Source organism: Zeus faber, assembly GCF_960531495.2.
Source record: "Zeus faber genome assembly, chromosome: 2".
Taxonomy (NCBI): domain Eukaryota; kingdom Metazoa; phylum Chordata; class Actinopteri; order Zeiformes; family Zeidae; genus Zeus; species Zeus faber.
Window position 1 is genome coordinate 21,981,787 of NC_137189.1, and position 25,628 is coordinate 22,007,414.

At 41.9% G+C, this 25,628-nt stretch overlaps 1 protein-coding gene across 1 annotated transcript in view; it reads left to right on the forward strand.

The window, feature by feature from the left end:
- Positions 1 to 25,417, forward strand: part of nudt14 (nudix (nucleoside diphosphate linked moiety X)-type motif 14) — a 41,559-nt gene extending 16,142 nt beyond the window's left edge. Inside the window, exons 2-5 of the mRNA XM_080024196.1 lie at positions 5,184 to 5,227; positions 12,600 to 12,664; positions 13,570 to 13,861; positions 20,635 to 25,417. Coding sequence (XP_079880322.1) covers positions 5,184 to 5,227; positions 12,600 to 12,664; positions 13,570 to 13,861; positions 20,635 to 20,884 — 651 coding nt within the window. The 3' untranslated portion in view covers positions 20,885 to 25,417. The remainder of the gene's footprint in view (positions 1 to 5,183; positions 5,228 to 12,599; positions 12,665 to 13,569; positions 13,862 to 20,634) is intronic.
- Positions 25,418 to 25,628: the final 211 nt, after the last annotated feature.

Consider the following 25,628-nt stretch of genomic DNA (forward strand, 5'->3'; position numbering starts at 1 on the left):
GCAGCAGGGCAGCAAGTTTTCAAAAGTAAAGCATCAGCGAAGTGGCAGTGGGTTGAAAAATAGCAAACCTATCCTTAATTTGAATTTCACTGCTCTAATATCAAGTTGAGATGAGTGGTGTACATCTCTCCCTTATAAGACGATCCGATACCTATCTAGATACATGGGCTACGATACCATTCAGGGATAGTACATTTAAATACGGAATGATTTGTTGCGATACGATGCAATTTGATACAGTTCTAATATTTGTTTAATGTAGACATTCATTTTCCATTATAAATTAAAGTAAGCAAATTCGCACATTTGTATAGGGACATATTATATATTATGTAGATATTATTATAGATATATATATGACATTTTAGTGGTATTTACGTTTTACTTTTTTCTTTTATCCTATTGTGTTTTGTTATTTTTATTCTCCTTTTTTCCAGACTGTTAAGCTTTTTAGCAAACCTCACCATCAGAAATTCCTAGTATATTTAAATGTGCCTGGCGACAATAAACCGATTCTGATTCTAGAAGTGGCATTGCTTACATTCAAATAAATATATTTCATAAAAGACCAGGGAATCCCAAGTATTTGTTACTTTATGGCACTAGATATAGTAACATCTAATATATTGTGATTCTGTTCTAGTAATATTGAATATAATATTGTAATGACCCTGGATGCGTTGGTTACTGTGGTGTGTGTGTGTGTGTGTGTGTGTGTGTGTGTGTGTGTGTGTGTGTGTGTGTGTGTGTGTGTGTGTGTGTGTGTGTGTCTGTGTGTGTGTGTGTGTGTGTGTGTGTGTGTGTGTGTGTGTGTGTGTGTGTGTGGCGAGACGAAGTTGGGGGGAGAGAGCGCGAGGGGGAAGTGTTGGGTTGTCTGTTCAACGGCGTGAAAGTAACATGACTTGTATAATGTTAGATCAGGGAGTCTCCGCAGCAGTCAACCGATTAGTAATTTTTTAACTGGGCCACGACCAGTTCATGGTGCATTTCGATCGATCCAGGGATCCTCGTATCGATGTAGTCGCATTTTTAACGTTAAAACCGGTTTCCGATTCGTATCGCTGAATCGTTACATCCCTAGTTGAGATATCATGCAGTTCCCAACAATAATTCCTCCACTTTTACCAACCGTAACCGCACTGGTGTATATCAAAATGTTCTATGCCCCATATTTTGAGGTCCTGTAGTGTTGTTGAAGTAAGCTGATAGACGGATGGCACCGTAAGCACGTCAGATTATTGAACAGCAGCCACCCCAGTCACATGGCAGCTGTGCACTGGGGACCGACCCGCTTGTCTCAGAAACAGCGGCGAGCCTTCAGTCTTATTTGATCTTTTCCCAATGAGCACCCCCGCCAGCAAAAAAAAACCTCATTGTCTCATCAAGTATCCCCCACACCCCCACCCAAACCCCAGCACCAATCTACCAATCGTCACCATGGTACAAAGAGCTATCAGCTCGCCAGCTGTTACAGCACTGAAGGGGACAAGGTAGGGGGCTGGGGTCTAACACCTTTTTTAGGTTGGGAGAGATGGCCAACATGGCTGCCATGAGCTCAGCCCACGAGCAGTCACAATGCCTCAGAACGTACATCAGTATCTTAGGATTCCTTTAGCCAGAGTGAGTATGCTTCAGATTTTGACAGCCACCAAAGAGTCCCCTTTAAAGATAAGTCAACACAGTTATTTGGCAATTTTCAGGAGGCCACGAATCGCCCCAAGTTACTGAGAGCGATTCCGCCTTCATGCACTTTCATTAGAGCCTCTGGAGTGCTCGCAAAGTGCGTCAAGGGATTCATCATCATCATTGCGGTTCGCGGACGCCTGCAAGTGAATTCATTTTCGCTTTTGCCGAAAGGTGAAAATAGACGAGTTAACTTCTTTCAAAGAACGTTTGTAGGAGTTTGCGTGCTTTATGTTGTAAAGTTATGCACCCTTTTTCTCTCTTCCCCCTTAAAGGGGCCCTGTTATGCTTTTCCTTATTTTCTGTCATATAATGTTAGAATGTGGAAATTCTTATTAAACGTGGCCAAAGTGTCAAATAATGAGGTAAACTAATGACAAAGTTCACTGTTTACTTCGCAAAATAAATATCCTCTGTAAAAATTACGTAACTAGTCTTGCCATCTATCCCTTAAATTAAAGAATTGTCCTTATGGTATAAACCTAAAATTACATGTTCATTATTTTATTGATAATTTAAGGGACTTTTTTCAATGAAAAACATAGCTTAAACAAAGCCCCCTCCAAATTGCTGAAATTTTAAACCTCTGTCAAACTCTTGAGTGCTCTTTATTATTTGTTATAATCTCAAGTTTTCGCTCTGATATCTTTGCACTCGCCCCCTGAAATATCTTAGTTTAAGAAAAATATAACTGTCTGTTTTCTGTAGAGCGGTTCCCTCTCCATTCCGCTGGCCCATTCGCTTTCAAAGGAAGAGCAATTTCAGTGCAAACGACAAATCAAATACGTTGTAGAGAAGAGGCACAGACAAGTCATACAGTAACTACTTATTTTTTGTTCAGCGTGCTGGTTTTGTTTTCCTTTCCACACCGCGGCACACACAGTTAATTATAAACGAATTGGCCTTACACCGTCCTAGTGCCACCATCAACTAGAAGGAGAATCGCTGATGGCGGGAGACCTGCCCACTCACGCTGCTGTCGTTTTGACCAACGATGTCGGGACACATCTGTGGAATTTTGATAGAAATCAACGTCTCGTTCAGTGAGCCCTTAGTCCGTTGTTTGACTCACCTGGTGAGAGGCTCATACATAACATAGTTCACGGTTCCAGGTTAAAGGCCATCCTAATGACCACTGTCGACATTTTAATGCTTTTCTGTTGCGCTCGGTACTGCCTATTTACTGCCATCTATTTTTACAAATACATGATTGTCGTTGATTTCATGCCCTTCCAGGACGCACAAAAGCATTTAGCAAATGTGTGAGAACAACATGTATTCATTCTCTACTGTTTGACGGAATACAACATTCACAGTAGATCCTAAAATTGGTTTGTATCCTTAGAACTAAATGAAAATGAAAATGTGATCTTTTGTTTGGTATATTCTGGCGCATTAGCAACACCATATCAACCGGTGACAAATGATTTTCAACAATACTAACAAGGGCTTTAACTAGATATCATGGCGTGAAATTTTGCGGTGCCAAAATGTGACTATATGCACTGTGTAGTGGAACAATGGATCGCGGTTTGGGTGGCATTGGTGTTGCCGTTGTAGATGTGCTATTGAAACCGAAACCCTTGGTTGACACAGACCAGATCACTCAGGACCAGGATGTAGTGGTGTAATGAAATGTAGTTGATCCGTGCGGATTGTCCCCCACGGTTCGGCACGGATTTGAACCACGGATTAATTGCAAAATTTAACCATTATAGTGAAATACAGTTTTACTGCCGCTATTACTTTTTAAAGTAATAATTCAGTAAATCTTGATGCAGAGTTGCAGTTAAAAGAAGATAGGAAAGACAGATGCGTGCTGCGTTTTATTCTGAAGGGCAATGATTGGTTTATTGTATGTCGCGGTGTGTTCCTGCTACTTTACAACATTGTCATGAATGAGCTGTGGATACAGCGGCAGTTAGAGGACGGACCATAGATATAGAAACGTAGATACCTAGTTGTGAAGAGGCAGAACAAGACTGTGGCAGTTTCGCCTGCCACATGTCACGCAAGTGGCGTTTTCAGGGCCCTCCAGCACAGAGACACAGACGATGGGGTTGAGAACATACCAGTTTATTGTAGAGAGGGGGCTAGGTGGAACAAGCCCCAGGGCCGATGGACGGCATGTCAATACAAGGGCTCCTCTCGTGTGTGTCTGTGTGTGTCTGTCGTTTAACTGTTGCTCGTTAGACAGCCACACTGATCCTGGGCCCAATAACCTAGACCCAGGAAGGGTGTGGCTGCTTAAACCACACCATCCCCACACCAGAGGTATTTTGTCAAGTACCGTTTTAACTACAGCTAGCTATTTTCAAAATGTGTGGAATGGACTGTGGAATCAATGTATGGCAGCAGGTAGGGCCATTGAAAAGCATAAAATAGCAGAGAAAATCTTAGTGGCACTATGTTGATGATTTTTCCCCACATACCTCTTAAGTATGGTACTTTTTCGTTGACAAATTCAAAAGCCTTAAGCTGTGTGGCCAGGCCTGAATGTTTAGGGTGTAATTACTGTGGCATTTTACTTGACTTCTCCCCGTACCCGGGTAGTACCGAAGTCATGCCCACATGCAGAGGAGACGTCTGTGGTCGTCCACAATGTGTTCGCTCTCATAAAACTGTCATCACCGCTACTGAAGAATGATGTGGGTGGACCAGAGGCGTAGCCCAACCTTCAAAAAATATTCAATAGTCATATTTCCCCCAGGCGCAAAAAGTGTAGCCCAGTTAAAGCACGTGTAATTTGGTCAGGGAGCTACTACTCCTAAGCTACAAACCATTTTTCATAAGCAATGTGGAAAATACACAATATAGAGTTAAAGGTGTGGTGTGTAGAATTACGGAACAGACTTGGCAGAAATGGAATATAATATCGATAAGAATTATTTAATTATTGTATAATCCCATGAAAATAAGAATTGTTGTGTCGCCGTTACTTTAGAATGAGCCCTTTCTATCTACATAGGGAGTGAAAACGCTTCCACCAAGGCCGCCATGTTTCTACAGTAGCTCAGAATGGACAAACCAAAATGGACAAACTGGCTCTAGAAAGGGCCTTTTTGTGAGTTTTGCGGCCATCGTCTGGTTGTGATCTGCAACCTCACCGCTAGATGCCACTTAATTCCGAACGCTGCTCCTTTAAATAATAATTTGGGAGGTTTTTCTTGGTTTCACTTTAATTTCAGACTTTTTAATTTGAAATATTTATGGGAAATCTCAATACAGATAACCATTTTTTGCACACACTAAACCACATTCAAATCTTTTCTGATTCCCTGAAGATATCCTACCATCCTAAATTTAATTGACTGAAGATTGAGGCCTTTTAAAGGAGACGTTTTCCATTTTGCAACCCAGGCCTTAATAAGATGTCGGTAACTGTTCGTAGCACAACCTCAATGAATGATAAACTATTGGGAAACTTACCACTCTGCTGCAACTTTTTTTAATATGGGAAAAGTGATCATTTCTGTTTTTCTCTTCTTTTTTCCCCACAGAATGGGACGAAGAAATCTTGGGACTTCATGAGAACGCATGACAGGTAAGACGGCCATATTGGTCATTCTCAGCCATTTTATGGGAAAAACAATGCTCTACCAATGACCACAAACATACATACACTCAGACATACACACTCACAACCTGGTGTGTAATTAAGAAAAACACTGTTATGTTCGATAAACCTTTATCTAAAGGATCTCACGCTTCTGGTCAATGGTGTTTTTCCCACAACACTTGACCACTAATCCCACACGTCAACTGATAAGGAGCAACTTGCAGCTGATTAATTGCTTATTTTTTCCACAAATGTTAAATTGTAGCAGGTTTGCGGTAAAATGCGGTGAACAGTGTGGGTGTTGTGCACTCTGGTATTTTGGTGTTCACTGGACCACGGGACCTCGCTATGTCAAATGAAACAAAGTGAAGTAAAGGGGGCGAACCACAAACAAAATCCCTAATCTTTATGACCTGCATATTGCTTTACCCACATATTTAACAGATTTGGGTCACCTAAATGTTTTTACAAAATGTTTTATCTCAGTGTTTCATCTGTGAAAATATGTTTTTTTTATTTTATTTCATTATATTTGCCAGATCTCTATCTCTCTTAAAATAAAGGTATATATTTGTTGTTTTTTAGCTGAAGCTGAAATTCACCATTGGAATTAGCCCCCTTTTATGTTATACCCCACTTAACAGTGACTATAAATGTCTACATGGCCGTTGGGTGTGAGAAATATCACATCTTAGTGCGAATGGCGGCCTTCCCTCTTTGTTATTATTTTTCCAAAGGTATAACCGTGCCCTTAGGTAGGTCTCGGGTCGTTTCAGCACTCTTTTCCTCTGCTTCTGCCCCCCCCACAAAAACCAAAAGAGGTCATTTATTTTACTGTGATAGATTGTCCTTTAGAGGCCCTGCAGCAATAACCTCCAAACTTGTGTTTCCCTGTGTTTCCCTTACTAATTTTCATCCTGCATTTATTTCTTTATCTATATGTTTAGCGTTGCTTTATCCCCATTTCAACTGGCAGAAAATGAACACAATCAATGAGCCGAGGTCCAAGAGGTCACATCGCCACTAGAACTGTAGTAAACAGTAAATTAAACACATAAATCTTCTGTTGGTTCGCTCTGATTCCTTGCAACTAGTTGTTGAAGCGGTTCCAAAGATCAGCCCGTCTCGTTCTAATGTAAACTCGGGGAACGTGATATGCATTAAATCAGTAACTGTGTTATGAGTCATTGCAATTATGGATTTCATTGTCGTAGTATATTATGAGCATAATACCATGTAATAATATTTGTACAGATATCAAAGAGGCCTTTAATGACATAACATATTTTATGTTGACAGTTAAATTTCCTCAACCCTCTGATGGAAACATGCCTAATTTGTATCCTGCATTTCTAACACCAGCTTTAAAATTCCTTTAACATATACATGGAAACTTAGAATTGTCGACCCTAACGATTTTGCAAATGAATCACGGTCAGCTCAAAAATTACAAATTTCGCCGTTGTGTAATAATTACCCGTGTTGCACCAATAAACGCATCAGATGAAGTTGCACAAAATCTCCATCCTTCAGATGGGCCGAATCTGCGATTCTTTTCGGATGCGTGTTTGCTGAGCACTGGGCAGCTCTTAAACATGTCGGCCTATCATAAAATACTTTGTTATTGTGACACCTAAGTGTTTATTGGAGTGTAAGCATAACGGCACATGTTATTACCCTGTCTTTGTCAATGACGGTGTGTGTGTATTTCAAAGGGCACGGGAGTAGGACAGCCTTAAAGGTAAAGTCATTAGAAGCAGCATATGCGTAGCTCTTCAACAAATCCACAGAAGTCCTGACATGTGTTGATAGCTATGTAGGGGATAAAATGTCAATCAATAACTAAAAAATGACTTGCGTGCCAAAAATCAATCATGTCAAGTCATGTACATTTGAATTTACTCTCCCGGTCAAAAGTTTTAGAACACCCTTATTTTTCCAGTTTTTATTGAAATGTTGGCATTTAAAGTCCAGTGAGTCGCCTGAAATGGTACAAATGTATCCGTAAGTTGCCGGAGGTTTTAAAACAAAACAAAAAAAACTAAAACGTTAAGGTTACCAAAAACTGAAAAATAATGTGAAGAGATAATAATGTGAATATGAAGCCTTGAAAGTTGATGCAAACAATTCCTACAGGTCTCCCAACTTTTGGTTACTTACAAACCCTCAAAAATACAAAATACAAAAAATAAAAATACAAAAAAGCACTGTTGGAAAAGACTGTTATTACACCCTCTGAAGCATTATTCGGACAATATTGCCATGATTGCCAAATTGCAAAGAAAGCCAAGGTGTAAGTAACTAGTTTCTTGCGCCATCAAAAGGCACTTGGAAACTGGAGGAAACTCTGACAGGAAGATGTCTGGCGGACCCAAAGCCATAACAGAATCAGAAGACAACTGTCTGAGAGTCAACAGCTTGCGGCTCACAGGACAACAGCTTCAAGCTCAGCTTAACACTGGTCAAAGTAAACAAGTCTCAGTTTCAAATATGAAGAGAAGACTTGGAGCTGCAGGTTTGACAGGTTGAGTGGCAGTAACAAAGCCATTGCTTGGATGGCAAAATAAGAAAAAGAGACTTGCCTGGGCCATGAAGCACCGCAAGTGGACTACTGAAGACTGGGAGAAGGGCCTGAAGGGCCTGATGAATCAAAATTTTAAGTTTTGGGTTCGTCACGTAGGGTTTGAGTAGGGTAAAGCAAAGCAACCTACAAGTGCAACACATTTGTGGGAACTTCTGCAGAAGTGTTGGGAAGAACCTTCCCAACAATATTTGATTTACATTTTAGAAAGGATGCCACGGCTGTGTTTGGCTGTTATATCTGCAAAAGGTGGCTAGTTTGAGTCAAAAATTTAGTAAACATTTGTCAAATAAAACATTTTTCTAATGTGGCCTCTTCCAATTTCCAAATCTCTAAATGTTCATTTGTTCTATGCTTTAATTTCAGAGTACATTGAGACATAAACCAGAGTACATTTCAATAAAAACTGGAAAAATGGATGTGTTCTAAAACTTTTGACCGATAGTGTACATTTGTCAGAAGCCCCTTTCTTTATGCAGTCTTTCCAGAACTATTCCTGCATGTGGTCATGTGTTAATGCGAGCAGGGATCAATATTCTGGGAAATCTATTCCAGCGATTTCCCACCTCAAGACCTTGTATCATTTCCGGAAAAATTCCCGTACGGCTGTGTTAAGGCTGTGTTGTGAGTGGCAGCAGAAACTTTGCCGGAACAAGCATGTGAAGTAGGCGTAGAGCCGAATACGGTATTGGCACAAATATTTATTTTGTACAAATATTTAAAAAATGGTTTGTTTTCGGGAAGAGACAAAAATAATTGGGAAAAATTGGGAGTCCAAACCGTGGCTGAAAAGACGAGAAACTGAAACACATTCCATCTCTACGGAGACAGATCTTTATATTCTTAAATTTTATTCTTTTACTCCTTTATTTATTTATTTAACCTGTGCTGTCAGCATGCTGGGCATACAACACGGAGTATTTGCACAGTATGGCATCTAGGACAAAGCTAGTCTGCAAGTGGAGTTCAAGTTCTCAACTTGCAACCTCTTTATTAATTCTTAAGTCATCAAGAACTGCTGCAATAACTCTGTCCTGTGGATGACCTGTAGGATGACAAGAGCACAGTTTTTTGTTGTACAGAACCGCTCTTTGGTGAATTATTTTATCATATTTGTGTCTAAAAACAACTAATCACTACTCCAAGAGGGAGAGAATCACCACAGTGAGACGAATCGACATAGAACCAAACAACAGCATGTACATGGAAAAAACATAAACGAAAGAAACAAACAACATGTACATGGAAAAGCCATCCATCTGGCTCCAAATAGGGCTTTCAATGGATTTACCTTGGTTTTTGCAAGGTTTCTGCTGGAAATTTTGCTGCTCTATCTATCTGTGAATCCAGAAGGTTGCAGCTACGTACTGCTTGTAGCCCCCATCTCACTACCACCATCAACCAACACAGTGGCCTCTCCCCTGTCCTCTGCCTCCAGCAGAGTGCTGCCTGCCACGGGGCAGCACTCCTGCTGTCCAGGCCGGAAGGCCCGCAAGGATGCTCAAAGCTTAACAGAGCATGAAATGGTTTGAGCGTCCGTTTAGATGCGTCTCGGTTTAACCATTAGCACCAGGCTTTGTTTTTTTTGGTTTTTTTTCTCTGTCGTTATTTAAGACTGAAGTGGTGGAACAGCAATAATGACTTGAAGAGCTGTGGTAGGATGCGGTTGGGGGAGTGCGGGACCATAGACACTAGTTAGGTATTGTTGCAATGGGGAAAAAGACAAAAGTGACAAACTTATTGCATTACCAAGATGCCGTCTGACTGGACTGCCAATGAGCCACATTACCATGTTCAGCGCTAAGGTTTGTTTTAAGGCCGAAGCCAGGGTTGCACTGTCACCAGTGTTACCAGCTTTACATGGTGTTCGGGCGTACACCCATTTCATTACTTTCCAACCACCCCCACCTTGCTTTTGCTTTTTCATTTTTTTTTTATAGAAATAAAACCTATTTGGTTACTTTTTATGTATCAGCGTCAATGTTCATCAAATAAAAAACTCTTAATTTTTGAAATACTAAGCGTGTTATCAATACTTTGTCAGACGCTACAAAACTGAAGGTGTCTCCTTCTTGTGCGCGCACAGCAGACTCACAGTCTGCGGAGTCAGTTTTCACTTATCATGGGATGAGAGGAGAGAAAGAAGGCTTTCGATTGGGACCTCAGGATTCAAGATGTTTATTTGTCACATACATACACATACAAGCATAATAGTGAAATGACATTGCAACGCACCCAGAGATCATGCAAAATAAGTACTAACTTAACATAACAACAACAACAACCTGTCTCCCTCCATGCGTAATCTCCTTGCGTAATTTGCGCTTGTGACGTAAAAACGGGTACAACCCCCGACACCCCCGGTTGTAAAATGTCCGGTGTCACCGGATACACCGCTGTTGTCATGAGTTTAACCGGTGGGAAAAATTCCTCAGGTGGCATCCCTGGCCGACTCTAAAACAAGGTCCTTATAAGGTGATTAGTGGATTTTGCGTTTTCAGCAGCGCAGGTTGTCAGGAGTTCCATTCAGGGAGTACTGGAGAGTGGTTTCCATATTGGGCTTTTCCAAGATAACGCCAGACCCTGAAATGGACCAGGGGCCTTGTTTTTCTTTTTTTATCAGTGGCTGAACTACAGCTAGTGAGCGGTCACATAGGAATACTGACACCAGTCCAATGGGATTTTTTTTTCCAATCTATTCAAATGTCTATCGGCATCGTTATTTTAAATTTATCAAAGTGTTAGGTATGGGAGAAAAAAATGGGTACAGTATATTATCGCAATATTTTTCCTCACAATATTGCATCAATACGATTTTCTATTTTTGTTTTATTTTTTTACATTTAGGGCCGTGTGATAAAGACCATGTCTACACTAATGCGGATACATGTAATGCAGTTTTAATGTTAAAGGTTTTCGGTTCACACCAATGTTTTCACAGCATTTTCAAAGGTTGGCAGTCCGCACCAAAACGCCCACGTTCAATTTCTTTAATACACATGCAGAGGATAGCTGCAGCAGCAAACGGAGGAGAAGCAGTGTTATCGTAATGCAGTTGACATCTTAAGTAATTTAAGATTCTCGACATGTCCAAATAACTGTTCCTAAAGTTGGAGAGATTTTAACTTTAATGGAGACACAGCAAGCTACTTGTAAACATGTATTTAAACCGAACAGCACTGACCAAACGTAAAAAAAACTGGTCATCAGCCGTCGCTTGTAGGTTCCTGGCGTTTGCGCAAGTTGACATCATGACGTCGGCGTTTTCAAGGAGCTCCGTGTGGACGGAAAACAAAAACGGAGAAAAAAAGATGCGTTTTAATCTTTTTACTGCAGTCAAATGAGAAATAAATTAATATTGTGATAAATTGCAGTATCATAGTACTTCTAAAACTTGAAGAATCACAATATTATCATATCGGGACCCAAGTATGATGATAATATTGTATTGTGAGATCGCTGGTGATTCCCATCGCTAATCAGTGCTTATTTTCGGCAATGCCTGTAATGGCCCCCGTGGAAAACTGACAGAAGCGTACGAGGACAGTTGTTTATCAAGGCCTTATCCGCAGGAGGGTCAACAGCTGATATGCATACAAAGGAATGTGTCAGTTCCCCCTCTGTGCAAGCAGACCAGGTTATTGTCACCACCTGGCGTGGAAACATCAGGAAGTCGATTAGCGGATAAGGGAATGTTTAGTGCAATCCCGCCTGCTGAATCATTATCCTTTGTCACAAATAGACATGTATGTTTTTTGTTTTGTTTATTTATGCCAAGGTGTCTTGGAGAATTTTGATGAAGTGCAAAACATTCTTCAGCACCAGACTTCTGCATTTAATATTACTCGATGAACGGCAGCAAGTAGCTGGCTTTCACTGGCCACTTCATCTTCTTCTTCCTCGTGTTCTCTTTCTCTTTTTGGCTTTCCTTCGTTCCCTCCGTCTCTCACCATGGGAAAAGCAGGGCAGGGCTTCCTGCCCCCTCGGATACATCCGCTTTCCCAAAGCACACCTCGGGCCTCAAGTCTCCACCACCAGAAAAACAATGTCTCACACAAACACACACAGACAGAATACCCATAGAGCTCACTTAACTTTCCCCATAAGGAGAATGCAGACTTGTGTCACGGTGCCTTTAACCATCTGGGCATCACAGTTGAATTCATTGCGGAGCTGTCGGTATTAATATGAAACTGGACCTTTTTTTTTCATGTAGATTTTGTGTGACCACCACTTCCCGACCCAAAATAATTCAAGAATTGTCGATGTGACAGCGAGGCATGGTAATCATTTTTCCAATGAAATCTTAAAACTGTGGGTGGCGTGTGAAAATCCTCAGCCGATAGGTGACGTTCACGATAAAGGAACGCTCCCTTCCTTGGACTAATCAAACGGTGCTTGATAAAGAATGATAAAGTGGCACTTTTAACATGCTTCCGGGAATTTTTTCCTTCTTCCAAATTTGGATTGGCCTCGGTGTCCGAGTTTGAGCGGTCGACTTGGCTGTAAGCATCTCCTTTTAAAGATCTATGGAGGATAGGTTCACTGTTTTTCAACCTCATATATTTAGTTTCAATCATTTATAACTGTTATAACTGTTTATGGTTTATGATGTGTGCAATTGGCGCAATTGTCATTTCGCATTTAATTTCACATTAAAACCGCAGTGTGTTTTCGAAAAATATTGTAAATGTCTAATTTACACGATGGGTGTTTGTGTTTGTTTTAAATGTGCTTTCTGAATAAATAAATATATCTTTTTTTCTTTTTCCATAGTGTCTCAGTCTTGATCTTCAACACAACCTCGCACTGTTTTGTCCTGGTGAAGCAGTTCCGTCCAGGTAAAAAAAAAATGAAAAATAATCAACATACATATATACGTATAAAGCAACGTTGAATTATTTTCTTTGTTTTAATTTCATTATGGTTGTTATTTAAGAATGTACAATCCAACCAAGACTTAAATCTGCATTTGCATGTGTTTTTGGCCAATACATTTTTTGTGTTTGTTTTTGTCCGGGCTAAATCGAGTGCTTTTCCACTTTTGATATGCTATCAGCTAATGCGTTTTATTAAAAAATAATAATAATAAAATAAGCAACGCTCTACAGTCCCTGTTTACGCAACTGGATGTTAGCAACAATGCACTCTCATAAATAGATGCCAAAAAAAAACTTTTTACAAAGCCCACATCATCTTTGTTCGGGGTCGCCAGGGACTGTTCCCTGTTCCGCGCTGCAGCGTTGCTAAATTCAAGGAAGTCTTGGCAGCTGCGGGCTTGTAATTCTTTCCCTTCCCCTCATCGCTGTAAAAAGGAACTAGCCCTTTGTCTTATAGAAATTGCCACTCACAATGCTTATGCCTTTTTCTTTTTTTCTAAACAATATTTGTTCACTGGCTCTTATGGCAGTGGTCACTCTTTTACAATATCAAAGAAGTGAGACGTTCCTTAAACTCACTTTTTAAGACGTGAACTAGAGTTTTATTTTGTACAAAATGCATGTTTGGCTAATGCAGTCTTATTTGCTTGTGTATTGTAATAAGGTCGAAAAACTACTGTCTTATGTGATCAGTAGTTTAGTAAAAATACTATAGTATATTATTTCCCCAAAATCCAATTTTCTGTGGCCTAAACACAGAATCTCAGCGCAGGTCGTTGTCTTCCGAAAGGACAAAAATAAAATAAAAATCCACCGTTTTCTCCTGCCCTCCTCCACTCTCCTTCTCCCCCACCGCCACCAAACAGCCGTGTACATGTGCGAGTGGGAGAGGACCAAGCCTCAACCGCCTGAACCCGCCGAGCAGGCAGTCGAGGGCGCTGCCGCCCCCGCCGAGTCGCAGGAGGAGGGCCAGGTGGCCTCGCAGGGCGAGACCCCCACCTCCCAGCCCCCGGCTTCAGCGGGGTTGACCTACGAGCTCTGCGCAGGCCTGGTGGACAAGGCCAACCTCTCCCTGGAGGAGATCGCCCGGCAGGAGGTGCTGGAGGAGTGCGGCTACGACATACCGGCTTCCAAACTTAGGAGGATCACCTCGTACAGGTACGATACAACAGCGGCAATGTCCTCGTCCACTGTTGCCGACCAAGCTCTCAAAACAGGCGGTCCTGTCCAGACTCTCTGTTTAGGAGGAAACGCCCCTCATCCCCAGACCTGTCCATCTGCACTTAATTCCCGCCCCATGAACTACCCCGCCCCAACGCCCCAAACATGGACGAGTATTCAGCGACCAGAAAATCAGACACCTCTGCTACGAAAGCGTAGCAGAGGTGTCCACTTTGACTTTCTCAAGTGTGGCTTTTTCTAAACATTGGAAAAAAAAGTCTGCAAACAGACATTCCCTTTTTCATTTCACATTAATGAACTTTCATTTAGCAGTTAATGCTTTCTGTCCGTTTAAGGATACCGTAGCTCACAGGGTGGGAGGGGTGAGAGCAAGTGAGGTCTGGGTTCAGTTTGGGGTCGTGGAAGAGGCGACACGTTTGCCTAGTTGTAGTTCCTATGGCGCTTCCATTGTTACCAACTGCGCCTTCAAAGTTCAGACAATGCTCTATACTCACAATACGGTATTTTGGGCTAACAATATCATATAGCTTCATGAGGTTTAAAGATAGTTCAGATGTGAACCAACAGCAACTTACAATGAGTGAAAAAGGAATGACAGGGCAGACTCCACAGCAGAGTTTCCGTTAGAAAAAATTGGTGCCGGTCAACGTGTCGTGGAAGATTACAATTTCCCGGACAAATTGGAGAGATTCCGGTCAAATATTATCTGTGTTTATTGAGCTTAAAATCAAATTGATCAATTGATTTCAATTGAATTGATTAATAAAATAATACGATTCCCGTCAATTAAGGCTGTTTTAAAAATAAATAAATATTACACACATTACGATTTGAAATCAAATAATTTACGTTTGCGATCAATAAGTAACAAGTGCAGCTGCTTTAATTAACATTTTACTCAAATACAGTTTTGATCGAATCGTAAAAACGAAATAAATAAATAATAAAAGTTTGCGGTGTTGCACGTCTTGTCGATATCTTACACAATGGATATTTACCGTCTGCTTTGGGTCAGAACTTAAATATACAAAAAAAAATCAAAACTATGGATGCATGTTTCATTGTTGTCACATTACATTGTCTTTCTGCTTCTCCAAGTTCTGGATACCTATACTGGATGATTCTAGAAGTGGCATTGCTTACATTCAAATAAATATATTTCATAAAAGACCAGGGAATCCCAAGTGTTTGTTACTTTATGGCACTAGATATAGTAACATCTAATATATTGTGATTCTGTTCTAGTAATAGTGTGTGTGTATGTGTGTGTGTGTGTGTGTGTGTGTGTGTGTGTGTGTGTGTGTGTGTGTGTGTGTGTGTGTGTGTGTGTGTGTGTGTGTGTGTCAGTCAAGAGGGGGGGGGGCGGTTGTCCCCAGGTTGTCCCCAGGTTGTCCCCAGGTTGTCCTCATTTATCACCCCTCTAAAGCCTCCACCACCTTCATGTCTGAGCTGTCTGAACTGCTTACCTCTGTCTATACCATGTCAACTTCAACGTCAACTTACGTGATTGGTTAGAGATGACAGGTCGGCTTTAGATCGTCCAAACTCATTGGCTTTCCGTTGCAACTTGCCAAATGCAGAAATGAACAGATCTGCGGATTTTTTTTATCAAAATGATCGAGTGTATTTTATTTCGATATAGAGGGAAAAAATATTGTGATAATTATCGTTATCATTTTATCACCCAGCACAAATTTAAATTGTGCTTAGAGGTAATTATTTTCCCCGGACATTATGACCGGAGAGATTTAAATATGTAGTCCTTCATTAGATTTTCCCGGTCAAAAACCGGTAATTACCACATAACGGAAATTCTGCTCCACAGAGCACAAATATGTATCCAGATACACAGTGCCTAAAATGAACATAGCTTTCTTTTGAAGTTATATTTTGGTCATTTCAATGGTCTGCTAACCATCGGCTGGTTTACATGTGGGCCACTCGTAGACACTACAGTCAACAGGACCGGGGTTATACCAGCGCCACCTGGACAGCTCTTCTCCACGGGCTTCTGATTTGTCTCGCGCGGCTCCTCATTCATATTGTTGGTGGTGTCTATCGCCGCTGTTATGTGCGGGCGGCATCCACTCCACGGCTATTTAGGTGTCGATTTAACCCTCATGACCCCCATGTGAGAGCGACCAAAACACACCGCACGCTGAACTCAAGGGCCCCCCTCCCAACAACACAGAGAGAGAGAGAGGAGGTGTTGCTACATATTCAGCCCTACGGCAGGGTTTCTGCTGCCGTAGCTGGCTGATGATTCAATATTATTGTTTATAGTCTTTCAGCAGTATGATATTGTTATAAATTCATATCGGGATACACAATTTTGTCGTCACTAGAATGCTGATATGAATGTGTACATATACAGTATGTATACGTATATGTTAGGGATGCAGCGGTATAGTGGGCTCACAGTTCGGTATGTATCACAGTTTTTGGGCCACGGTGACGGTACGGTTTTGGTAACTTTATATTTAAGAAAACATTAAAAAAAAAAAATCTTGATGAGAAATATTTCAAGAGAAGTTCATAATAAAAAAGGGACACGACCCTCGCGGGAGGTTATTTTCCAACTTGACACCTTGATTGGTTGCACTCTTTCCAAAAACGTTTTTATGTAGTTGAATTTGTATTTCTATTGAAAAGGCTGCATAGCCGCACGCAGTTGGAAGAAAAAAAATTGACTTCTACCGCAAAAATTAAGGATACCGCACGGACCCCACACGACTGACGTGGCCGGTGGAGTTGCAACAGTGGATTCCATAGCAAGCAGCACTTACTTCAGGCATGCAAACTTGTCACCTTTTGGCGAAATTCGCCGTTTTCAAACCAAAATTGGCCACCTCCGTGAATCGTGGAGATCCGATGAGAAAATATTTAGGGGTGGCGGGGGCTTCACCCTGCTGTCACCTGGCTTCAAGAAAAACAACCAGGGCACGGACATGGACATACAAGCTGTGTCCCATTTCAGGGGCTGCAGCCTTGTCGGCTGCATTTTAAGACCGAATGCGTCACGCCGGCACGACGAAGTGCTGTCCCATTCCCGAGGCTCCTTCAAATGCGGTCTAGAAATGCAGCCTTGTTTTCCCCGATTTTAAGGCTTCAACGTTTGAAGGTAGCGTGCGTTACGTAGCCCTGAAAAAGTCAGATTAGTGAGGCGTGCATGTTTTGTTGCCGCTTCTCACCTGCGTATTTGCGTGTCTGTTTTGTTTGTTTCTCGTCTCCCCGTACGTTTGGCTATCGCTACTTCAGTTTTGGCCCACTGCTGCAATTACCTGAGGCTATTTATTTTAGTTTTTTTCGCTGAAACTGGATCAACGGCTTGCCCTCTTGTAAGCTCCCAGCCCTGTCATCTCGCCGCTAGCTGAGATAGGTGCTCACCTGTTGTTTAGATGGTGCTCACCTGTTGCTGAGATGGTGCTCCTAAAATACTCTGCATTGGAACTCATGAATCTCTCCTGTCACTCCACTCCAAACTGCCTCGCCGACATTAAATCCATTGGACTCCTGCGCTGTCCTCGCTATGTCCACAAGGCTGCTCGCTGCAAGTCTGTTTACTCGGTTCGCACTATTCCATCCATAATCGAGGGCAACGTCATCATAACAAATCCCATGTGCACTCTATTCTGCAGCCACTGGTCTGTGTTGACAGGCTCGTTCCTCCCAACTCGCCTGCCTCGCCTTCCATAGTTAAAACTGCAACATTTATGCTACAGAATGCACGAGCTCTCAGCAATAAATCACTATTCATTTACGACATCATGAACGGAAAATTGACTATCTGTTTAACAGAAACTTGGCAAGTTCAACAGGACTTTATTACACTCAACCAAGCCACCCCCCTCTGGATATATGTACATACAGAAGCCCCGCTCCATAGGTCGTGGTGGTGGGCTGGCTGTAATACACCCAGCAGACATCCTGGTCAAAGAACTCTCTGTGCCAAACACCACCTCTTTTGAATGTGTTACGTTCTCTCTCACTGCACATCTCCAGGTTGTCCTCATTTATCGCCCCTCTAAAGCCTCCACCACCTTCATGTCTGAGCTGTCTGAACTGCTTACCTCTGTCTATACCATGTCCCAATCGACCTTTCTGCTTGGTGACTTCAACATCTACGTGGACTCCACCAGATGTACGTTTCCCACAGATTTCCTGTCACTGTTGGACAGTTTTAACATTACACAGCACCTTCAAGGTCCCACCCACACCAAAGGCCACAAGCTCAGTCTGTTGTGCACACTTGCACCTCTCCCTCCCATCTTCAGTGCCTGGACCTAGCTGCTTCTGACCACCATGCTGTCCTTTTCACTGTTCCTGTCCCCCCGCCCAGGCAATGCGTTAAACGCACCATCACGTTCAGGAACCTCAAGTCATTGAGTACACCAGCCCCTATCAACACCCTCGCGACCGACTTGGCCCTCTGACACCATGGTGGATGGCCTGGCTGCCCATTACAACTCTGTCCTCTCCCTCAGCCTCAGTTCTCTTGCACCCCTCAAAATCCGGACGGTCTCCTTCACTCGCCCTGCCCCCTGGTACACCTCTGACCTCTGCACCATGAAGGCCAGCGACGGCAGCTGGAGAGGCTCTACAGACGATATTGCCTCACTGTCCACCTTGAGGCCTTCAAACAGCATGTGACATCTGACAACCCCAATCACTACTGCCCAATCTCCAACCTCCCGTTCCTAAGCAAAATCCTGGAACGAGCAGTTGTCGCCCAAAACCAACAGCATATTTCCAACCATGAGCTTCACAAACACCTTCAATCTGGATTCAGAACTCACCACAGCACGAACTCACTAACCGCCCTCATTAAAATTACTAACGACCTCCTCATTGCTGCTGACGCAGGCTACATCAGTATCCTCATCCTCCTTGACCTCTCAGCTGCCTTCTTCCTGATTCCAATCCTATCTCACCAACAGGAAGCAGTTTGTCACTATCGGAGACTCCTGCTTCTCCCCTGCCCCAGTTGACCAAGGTATGCCTCATGGATCCGTGCTTGGGCCCCTCCTTCTCACCATCTACATGTTCCCCCTTGGTCAGCTCATACGCCACCACGGTCTATGCTTCCACACCTACGCCGATGAGACCCAGTTATACCTCAGCACAAAACCATCCAACTGGGGCCCCCTCTGTCTCCTCTCAACTGCCTCCACGACATCAGAGTCTGGATGTCATCAAACCTGCTCAAACTCAACAATAACAAAACCAAACTAATGGTTGTGGATCCCAAGGCACTGCTCAGAAAGGTTGGGGATCTGCTCCTCGTTGTTGATGGTTTCTCTATTTTCCCATCCCCCAAAGTACGCAACCTAGGCGTCATTCCTTGATTCAACCCTTTCATTTCACTCACACATCAAAACCGTAACCAAATCTGCCTTTTTCCACCTCAAGAACATCTCCAGGTTCTGTGGCAGAGTCTGTGGCACCACTTATCCACGCTTTCATCAACTCCTGTCTGGACTACTGTAATGGAGTCCTGTCCGGGGTTCCAAGTAAGGTCCTGGACGGGCTCCAGTATATTCAAAACTCTGCTGTCCGAGTTCTCACCCGTTCCAAGCCCTGGCAGCACATCACCCCCGCCCTCATCCATCTCCACAGGCCCCCTGTCAAAGCCCTTATTTCCTACAAAACCCTACTACTAACCTACAAATCCCTCCATGCCCTTGCCCCACAGAAGCTAACTGACCTCCTCCACCCCTTTCGCTCCGTCCCGGAAGCTGGGCATACCCTCGGACACAGGTCTGGTCTCCACCCCATGCACAAGGCTACGAACATTTGGGGACAGAGCCTTCAGTGTGGCGGCCCCCACCCTCTGGAACTCTCTCCACACTGACATTCGAAATGCTCCATCTCTGGCCACCTTCAAAAACCTCCACAAAACGGACCTCTTCAACGAGGCCGACTGCCCCTAACTCTTTTTGGTTTCCCTTTTTCCCTTTTTTTTCTTTATTTATTTCAATTCATCTACCTTGTCTTGTTTTGTTTTTTGTTTTCTATTGTAAAGTATCCTTGAGTTTGTGAAAGGCACTTTATAAATCCCAGTTATAATTATTATTATTGTTGTTTTTATTATTATGTTGTGAATTATTGGAGATAACTCAAGTTTAGTTCTAAAGCGCCCCAATCCTCCCTGTCATTTGGAAAGTGATGATGACAATTTAACAACATTTTTTTGATTAATATAATTTCATTGTGTTCAGTAAGGTGACATCAACTTTGTGAGAGGGACCCTCTCCGTTGACACGGACCCTTAGGGTGAATTAGGCACATAGAATTTCACGTAGGGCGCCATGGAGGTCAGGACCGGCTCTGTTGGCCACTGACCACTACGTCCACTGCACACTTAATTCACGCCACGCAGCTCAACGACATGCACTGAGTTGGCGGTATGTGCTGGCAAACAACCACACAATTTCCTGGAATGGTCTAGTTTAGCAATATTGTTCTTGGAGAGTATCAAGTTTTAAAATAGTTATGTACCTAGTGGGGTTACCTTTTGCTTACCTTTAACATATTAAATTAGGAAGGAGCACTGACAGCACACCACGCCTGTGCACTGCGCCAACACCTCCAATGGACTCATACCATAATACTCGGGTTCACGTGTGCGTATTGAACCGTAGGCATTGCATCCCTAGTATATGTATGTATATAAGTATACAAATACATTTTTTCTAACTGTACATCATAATCTCGTCTTCCCTTTGTGTACCTTGTCTCCCCCCCTCCAGATCGGGTGTGGGGGTGACAGGCGCCAAGCAGACCATGTTCTATGCTGAGGTGTCGGAGGAGAACCACGTGGGCGCCGGTGGCGGGCAGCCGCAGGAGGGCGAGCTGATCGAGGTGGTGCAGGTGCCGCTGCACGAGGCCATGACGTTCGCCTACGACGAGAGCGTCCCAAAGACCATGGGCGTCATCTTCAGCTTCATCTGGTTCCACAACAACATGTCGCCCAAGTATAAGATCTCCACCAACGTCTAGTTAACAAATGAAATGAAAATGAAATGGAAAAAATGCCACTTGCCATCACCCCCTCCTCCTCCTTCCCCCGTTCATAATAAGTCGAACACTGGCCGAGCACCACACCCCCACCACCACCACCACCACCACCATCATCCCCCATCCGCCGTTCAACCTTTATCGGCCTTTTTCGCTTACTGGTACACGATAAGGGGTGGAGCTCTTTTTGTCCGGTTGCCAACGTTTATCCACAAATGTCGTCCCATTATCTTTTGTATGTATGTATGTTTGTTTGTTTGTATGTGGTCTGAAAAATATTTCCCCATCAAACAAAATGGCCATATGCTGGGGTCACTGGCACTTTTTATTTCCTTCTCGATGATGTTTTGCTATGTTTGTTTATCAATTATTTTTTCAATATTCGTTTTTTTTTTTGTTTTTGTTTTTACCCTAAAAAAAAAAATTACCCTGATTGGCTTTGATTAATTCTCCTTGTCATTGATTAAGCCATGATCCAGGAATGCAAAAAACAAACAAAGAAAAACAGGAAAGATCAACACAACCCCCCACCCCCACTTGTTCAGGCATATATCTCCTCGCACAGTTGGCCTGTGATCAGCAAACCCTAAGCAATACGTAGTACCACAGGATCACTTAAGTTTCCATGAAATTTGCTTTTTTTCCTTTCTTCCTCAATGGGCATAACGACAAATCATCTTAAATTCACCTCGGGTTGAACACGTTTAGATACCAGCAGACTTCTCCATTCGCTTTGACAGAACCTCCTCAAAAGGTGCGTCTGTGGAGGCTCTTTGTTTTGGGGGGAAATTTAGTTTAGGGGTTTTTGTTGATACCACCATAGCCTTTGTGGAAAGATCCTCTCTTGTTTTTCGCCGCGATCTTGAACCCCAATTATTTATACTTTTGCGGTCGCAGGTGACAAGACGAATGGAAAGGCGGGTGTAATGCAGGAAAGGCAGATTTTGCTGGTGAGCTGTGGAACTCAGGACTGCGGCAGGAGTGTTTTGAAGCAGACCCTGTTTGAATGACGATGGCTAATGGGTCTAAGCATCACTAAGCATCACTATGATATGTGAGCAGATGCCAAATAGTTCTAACTGGAAGGGCTCGCTTTCTAAACGCTTCGATTTAGGCAGAGGAGGCTTGTGGCCACCATTGATGCCAGCACTAGTGTTAGCTTTCCAATATACTTTGTTCAAAGTCTCCTTGTTTTTTTTTGTTTTGGTCTTTTTTTTCTACACCCAACAATGTCCAAAACAAAACCAGTTTAATGAGAAATTGCAAGTTATAGGCCCTGGTCACAGCAGCATTTGTGAAATTTTGCACCAAATTAAATGAATTTCAGTGCAATTGCACCAATCAGATTTGTTTTGGGTAACGGAACAAAGTCGGCACACAAGTTTGGCTTAGATTTTCCTTCAACTATGGCACAGGGTGGTTGGATTTGAATGAAAAGCACAATAAAATCGAACATTTCATTTGATAAAAGTGGTGTTAAATATCCAACTCATGAAGATTCAGTATTTGGGACAGGACGGATCAAAATTCCATAATCTGACGTGCTAGCAGACAGGGAAAAAATTCAGGATCCAGCGAAAAAATTCTCGCTCTGCTAAAAGAAATGCTTCAGTTGGCCAGAGCTTTGACAATTTCAAGGTTGTCACGCTTCATTTGCTATCGAGTTCTTTTATTCATGTTTTTCTATGTAATTCTTTTTCTGACAAAGCACCAAACATCGGACTCTCTTTAAAAGAAGTGCGTTTTAAAGGCAAAGATCGAACCTTCGCGTCGTGGCATAATTTTAGAAATTGCTCGATTTTCAATCAATCAATCAAGGAAATAGACAAATCATTATTCACAAGGGTGTTTTGCATCGAAATCCAGTAGCTGTTCCAGAAAGAACGGAGAACCACCATGGTTCGCTAAGCTCTCAGGTGCAAACGTCAAAAGCTGTTCCAGGGACTTGATCATTCTTTTTAAGTTTAGTTTTGTTGTTTTGCTCTGTTGGTTTTGCGTGGGTCACCAATATGTACTTGCGTTTCATCACTCGCAGCTTCAATAATAAAGAACACTGAATGTTTACTATCATTAGTATTTGCCATTTGTTGAAGGGGAATTCCACAGTCATACTGAATTGATCTAAGATAATGGGTTTTGTTTGGGAACAAAGAGCTTGTTCAAAGCTTGCGCTTCTTTAAGTTTGCAACTTTTCTAACAATCGAGCAGAGGCCAGGGTGGAATTCCCCTCTAACTTCCAAAAAGGGCTTATAATGTTATTTGAAGATGTAGTGAAGTAAAATGAAGATCTGCATGGTATACTTAAAGAGTGACATTACAAGCGCAGTAAAAAAAATTATATAAGCAGCAGTGGGAAATATGGTATTACGGTGCAGTAATACGAACTTGTGCATATTATGAAGTTCAAAAACTGGTATTTAAAATGGACGTATCTTCTGTTCTTTGCTGTATAACGTTCTGTGTGTTAATCATTCCCAGGAGGTTATTGGTGTAAGTGCAATATTTTCAAATAACTTTTAAGAATCGTGAGAAATTGGTCCAAAAGTGGTAAGATTCGCTTGTGGCAATTGAAACATCTTTTGTGTGCAGTTTCCACTTAATGCTGTCATCATTTGTTGTAATGTATTTCGGCAGGCGAGTCCAACTTTTATCACTACACTTATAAGATATCGGAGATTTATTTGCAGGGATCTATGAGAATCTTTTCCAGTTAAATAGAAAAATGGCACACTTTCATGACCAAGAGCCTATTTTCTAATGTGAAACTTGGACCCTGATTCACTTTGATTCCACTTTCCAAAGCAATATCTCCAGTATTCACCTTAATTGAATGGTATTTAAGTTGATTACTTCACGCAGTCCAGGTTTGACCTCCAATATTCTTTTGTCAGATTTCAAGAATGCATTTCAATGAACAAGGTTTCTCCCAAATCAACCAGACGAAAAACCTACGGATTTGATTTCACCCTTTGAATTTTGCCCTCTTTTCAACTAAACTTTGCATCTGTTCTTGTGTCTATAACCGCACTTTCGATGGTGAGGTTGACTTAAGCCATAATAATCTGTTAAATAAATACCGCCATGCAAGGATCAATTGAATCAAACTTTTTGCCTCTGCTGGTTAGAGCTGGCATCTCTACCTCTATTACATAAGCCAGTAGGAACAGCAGAACAGCCAGAAAGTTTATAATGTGCATTTGCCTGTTTTTCCAACATATCAACAGTTGTTCAGCTATTTGTCAAAACTTAAATCCCAAATTTCTGGCCCTCAAAAAAGGCAGAAAATGTGCACCCAATTTGCACCGCAGTTTTCTAGAGAGTGTTTTTCAACCACCGTTCCGTGGCACACTAGCGTACCGTGAAAATCTTTCAAATTCCACTTCAAAAAAATCAAATCAACACAACCATTTGTGTTGCAAGATCTAAATAACAAGGCCTGTACTAATTAGTCTAATTCATCGGATCCAGCCAAAGTACCATCTCTATTCATCAGGACAAGTTTCACTTTGAAAGTGACAACTATTCCAACCGATGTATGGTTTTTTTTTTTTTTTTGATTCTGTTTGTGACTAGTCACTCAGTAAAAAGAGTCGTTTGATTTTCCGGTGTTTCCCACGTTTTTATTGATTAACAGGATAGTAGTGAACCGTGGTATTATTTCATTGTCAAAAGTGTGCCGTGGCGGTAAAAATGGTTGAGAAACACTGTTCTAGAAGTATAGACCATTGCTATACTGTATATGCTTCTTCTGTTTGTTTAGTTTTTTTTTATGATTCGTGCACTGTTTTTCAAAACTGTATTACCAATATATTGTCAGTGACCATGGGCCGAGCTGTATCTAGAAAAAAAAAAAAAAATCTGTTTTCAAAGGTGCTATATGTAGTATTCTCTTAACTAATACAGGCACGTTGCCGCCCAATCAATCGCGACAATGCCTTCGACTGTTGGCTTTGGCAGTTTCCAAATAGTAGCCCCCGAAAATCAGTCAAACGCTTGTGTTGTCTTGACAGTGAGCCAGAATTGACATTCTTAATTTGCTGTGTTGTTACCGAACGTTGCACTTGAAAAAGCGAAACCAGTGCAGCCCTTGTGCTATAGATTGAAACGTATTGAAAATTCTACACATAGTACCTTTTTCAATGGAAACATTGTTATGCCTGGTAAAGGTATGGTGTGGTGAGGCGTGCAGAGCAATTTGTAAAAGTGTGAGTTTTATTTTGGATATTGTCTTAGAAAAACACATTTTCCAAGGCACACAATAGTGTCAAACGGTATATCATGTATTTTTTATGCTTAATCCGGAGTGAATATTCATTGTGGGCAGTCTTGTGAGATTTCTTTTTTTAATTTATATTTCTTTTTTTTATTTATTATATAAATGTTTCAATTGTTACAATTTTAAACAAAATGGCACTTGGTACAAATATATATATTTAAATATAATACTTTGCATGTGCACCAACTGTGTTAAATTAAACTGCATTGACTTTCAATAAAAATAGGTTTGATGCCTGTTGCTCTCATTTGGTTTCACCGTCTCACTGTTCAATCACATGTCGTCTGCTGTGATATTAAATTGGAATTTTAGTTTATTTCACGTTAATGCAATATTTCTCCTCTCGCCGTCGTTCTATCTGTCTCTCTTCCTGTGAACATGTTGCTTGACAATGAGCTCACGCACAAACAAGGGGTCGTGCTCCCTCATCACCTAAGACACATGAATGCA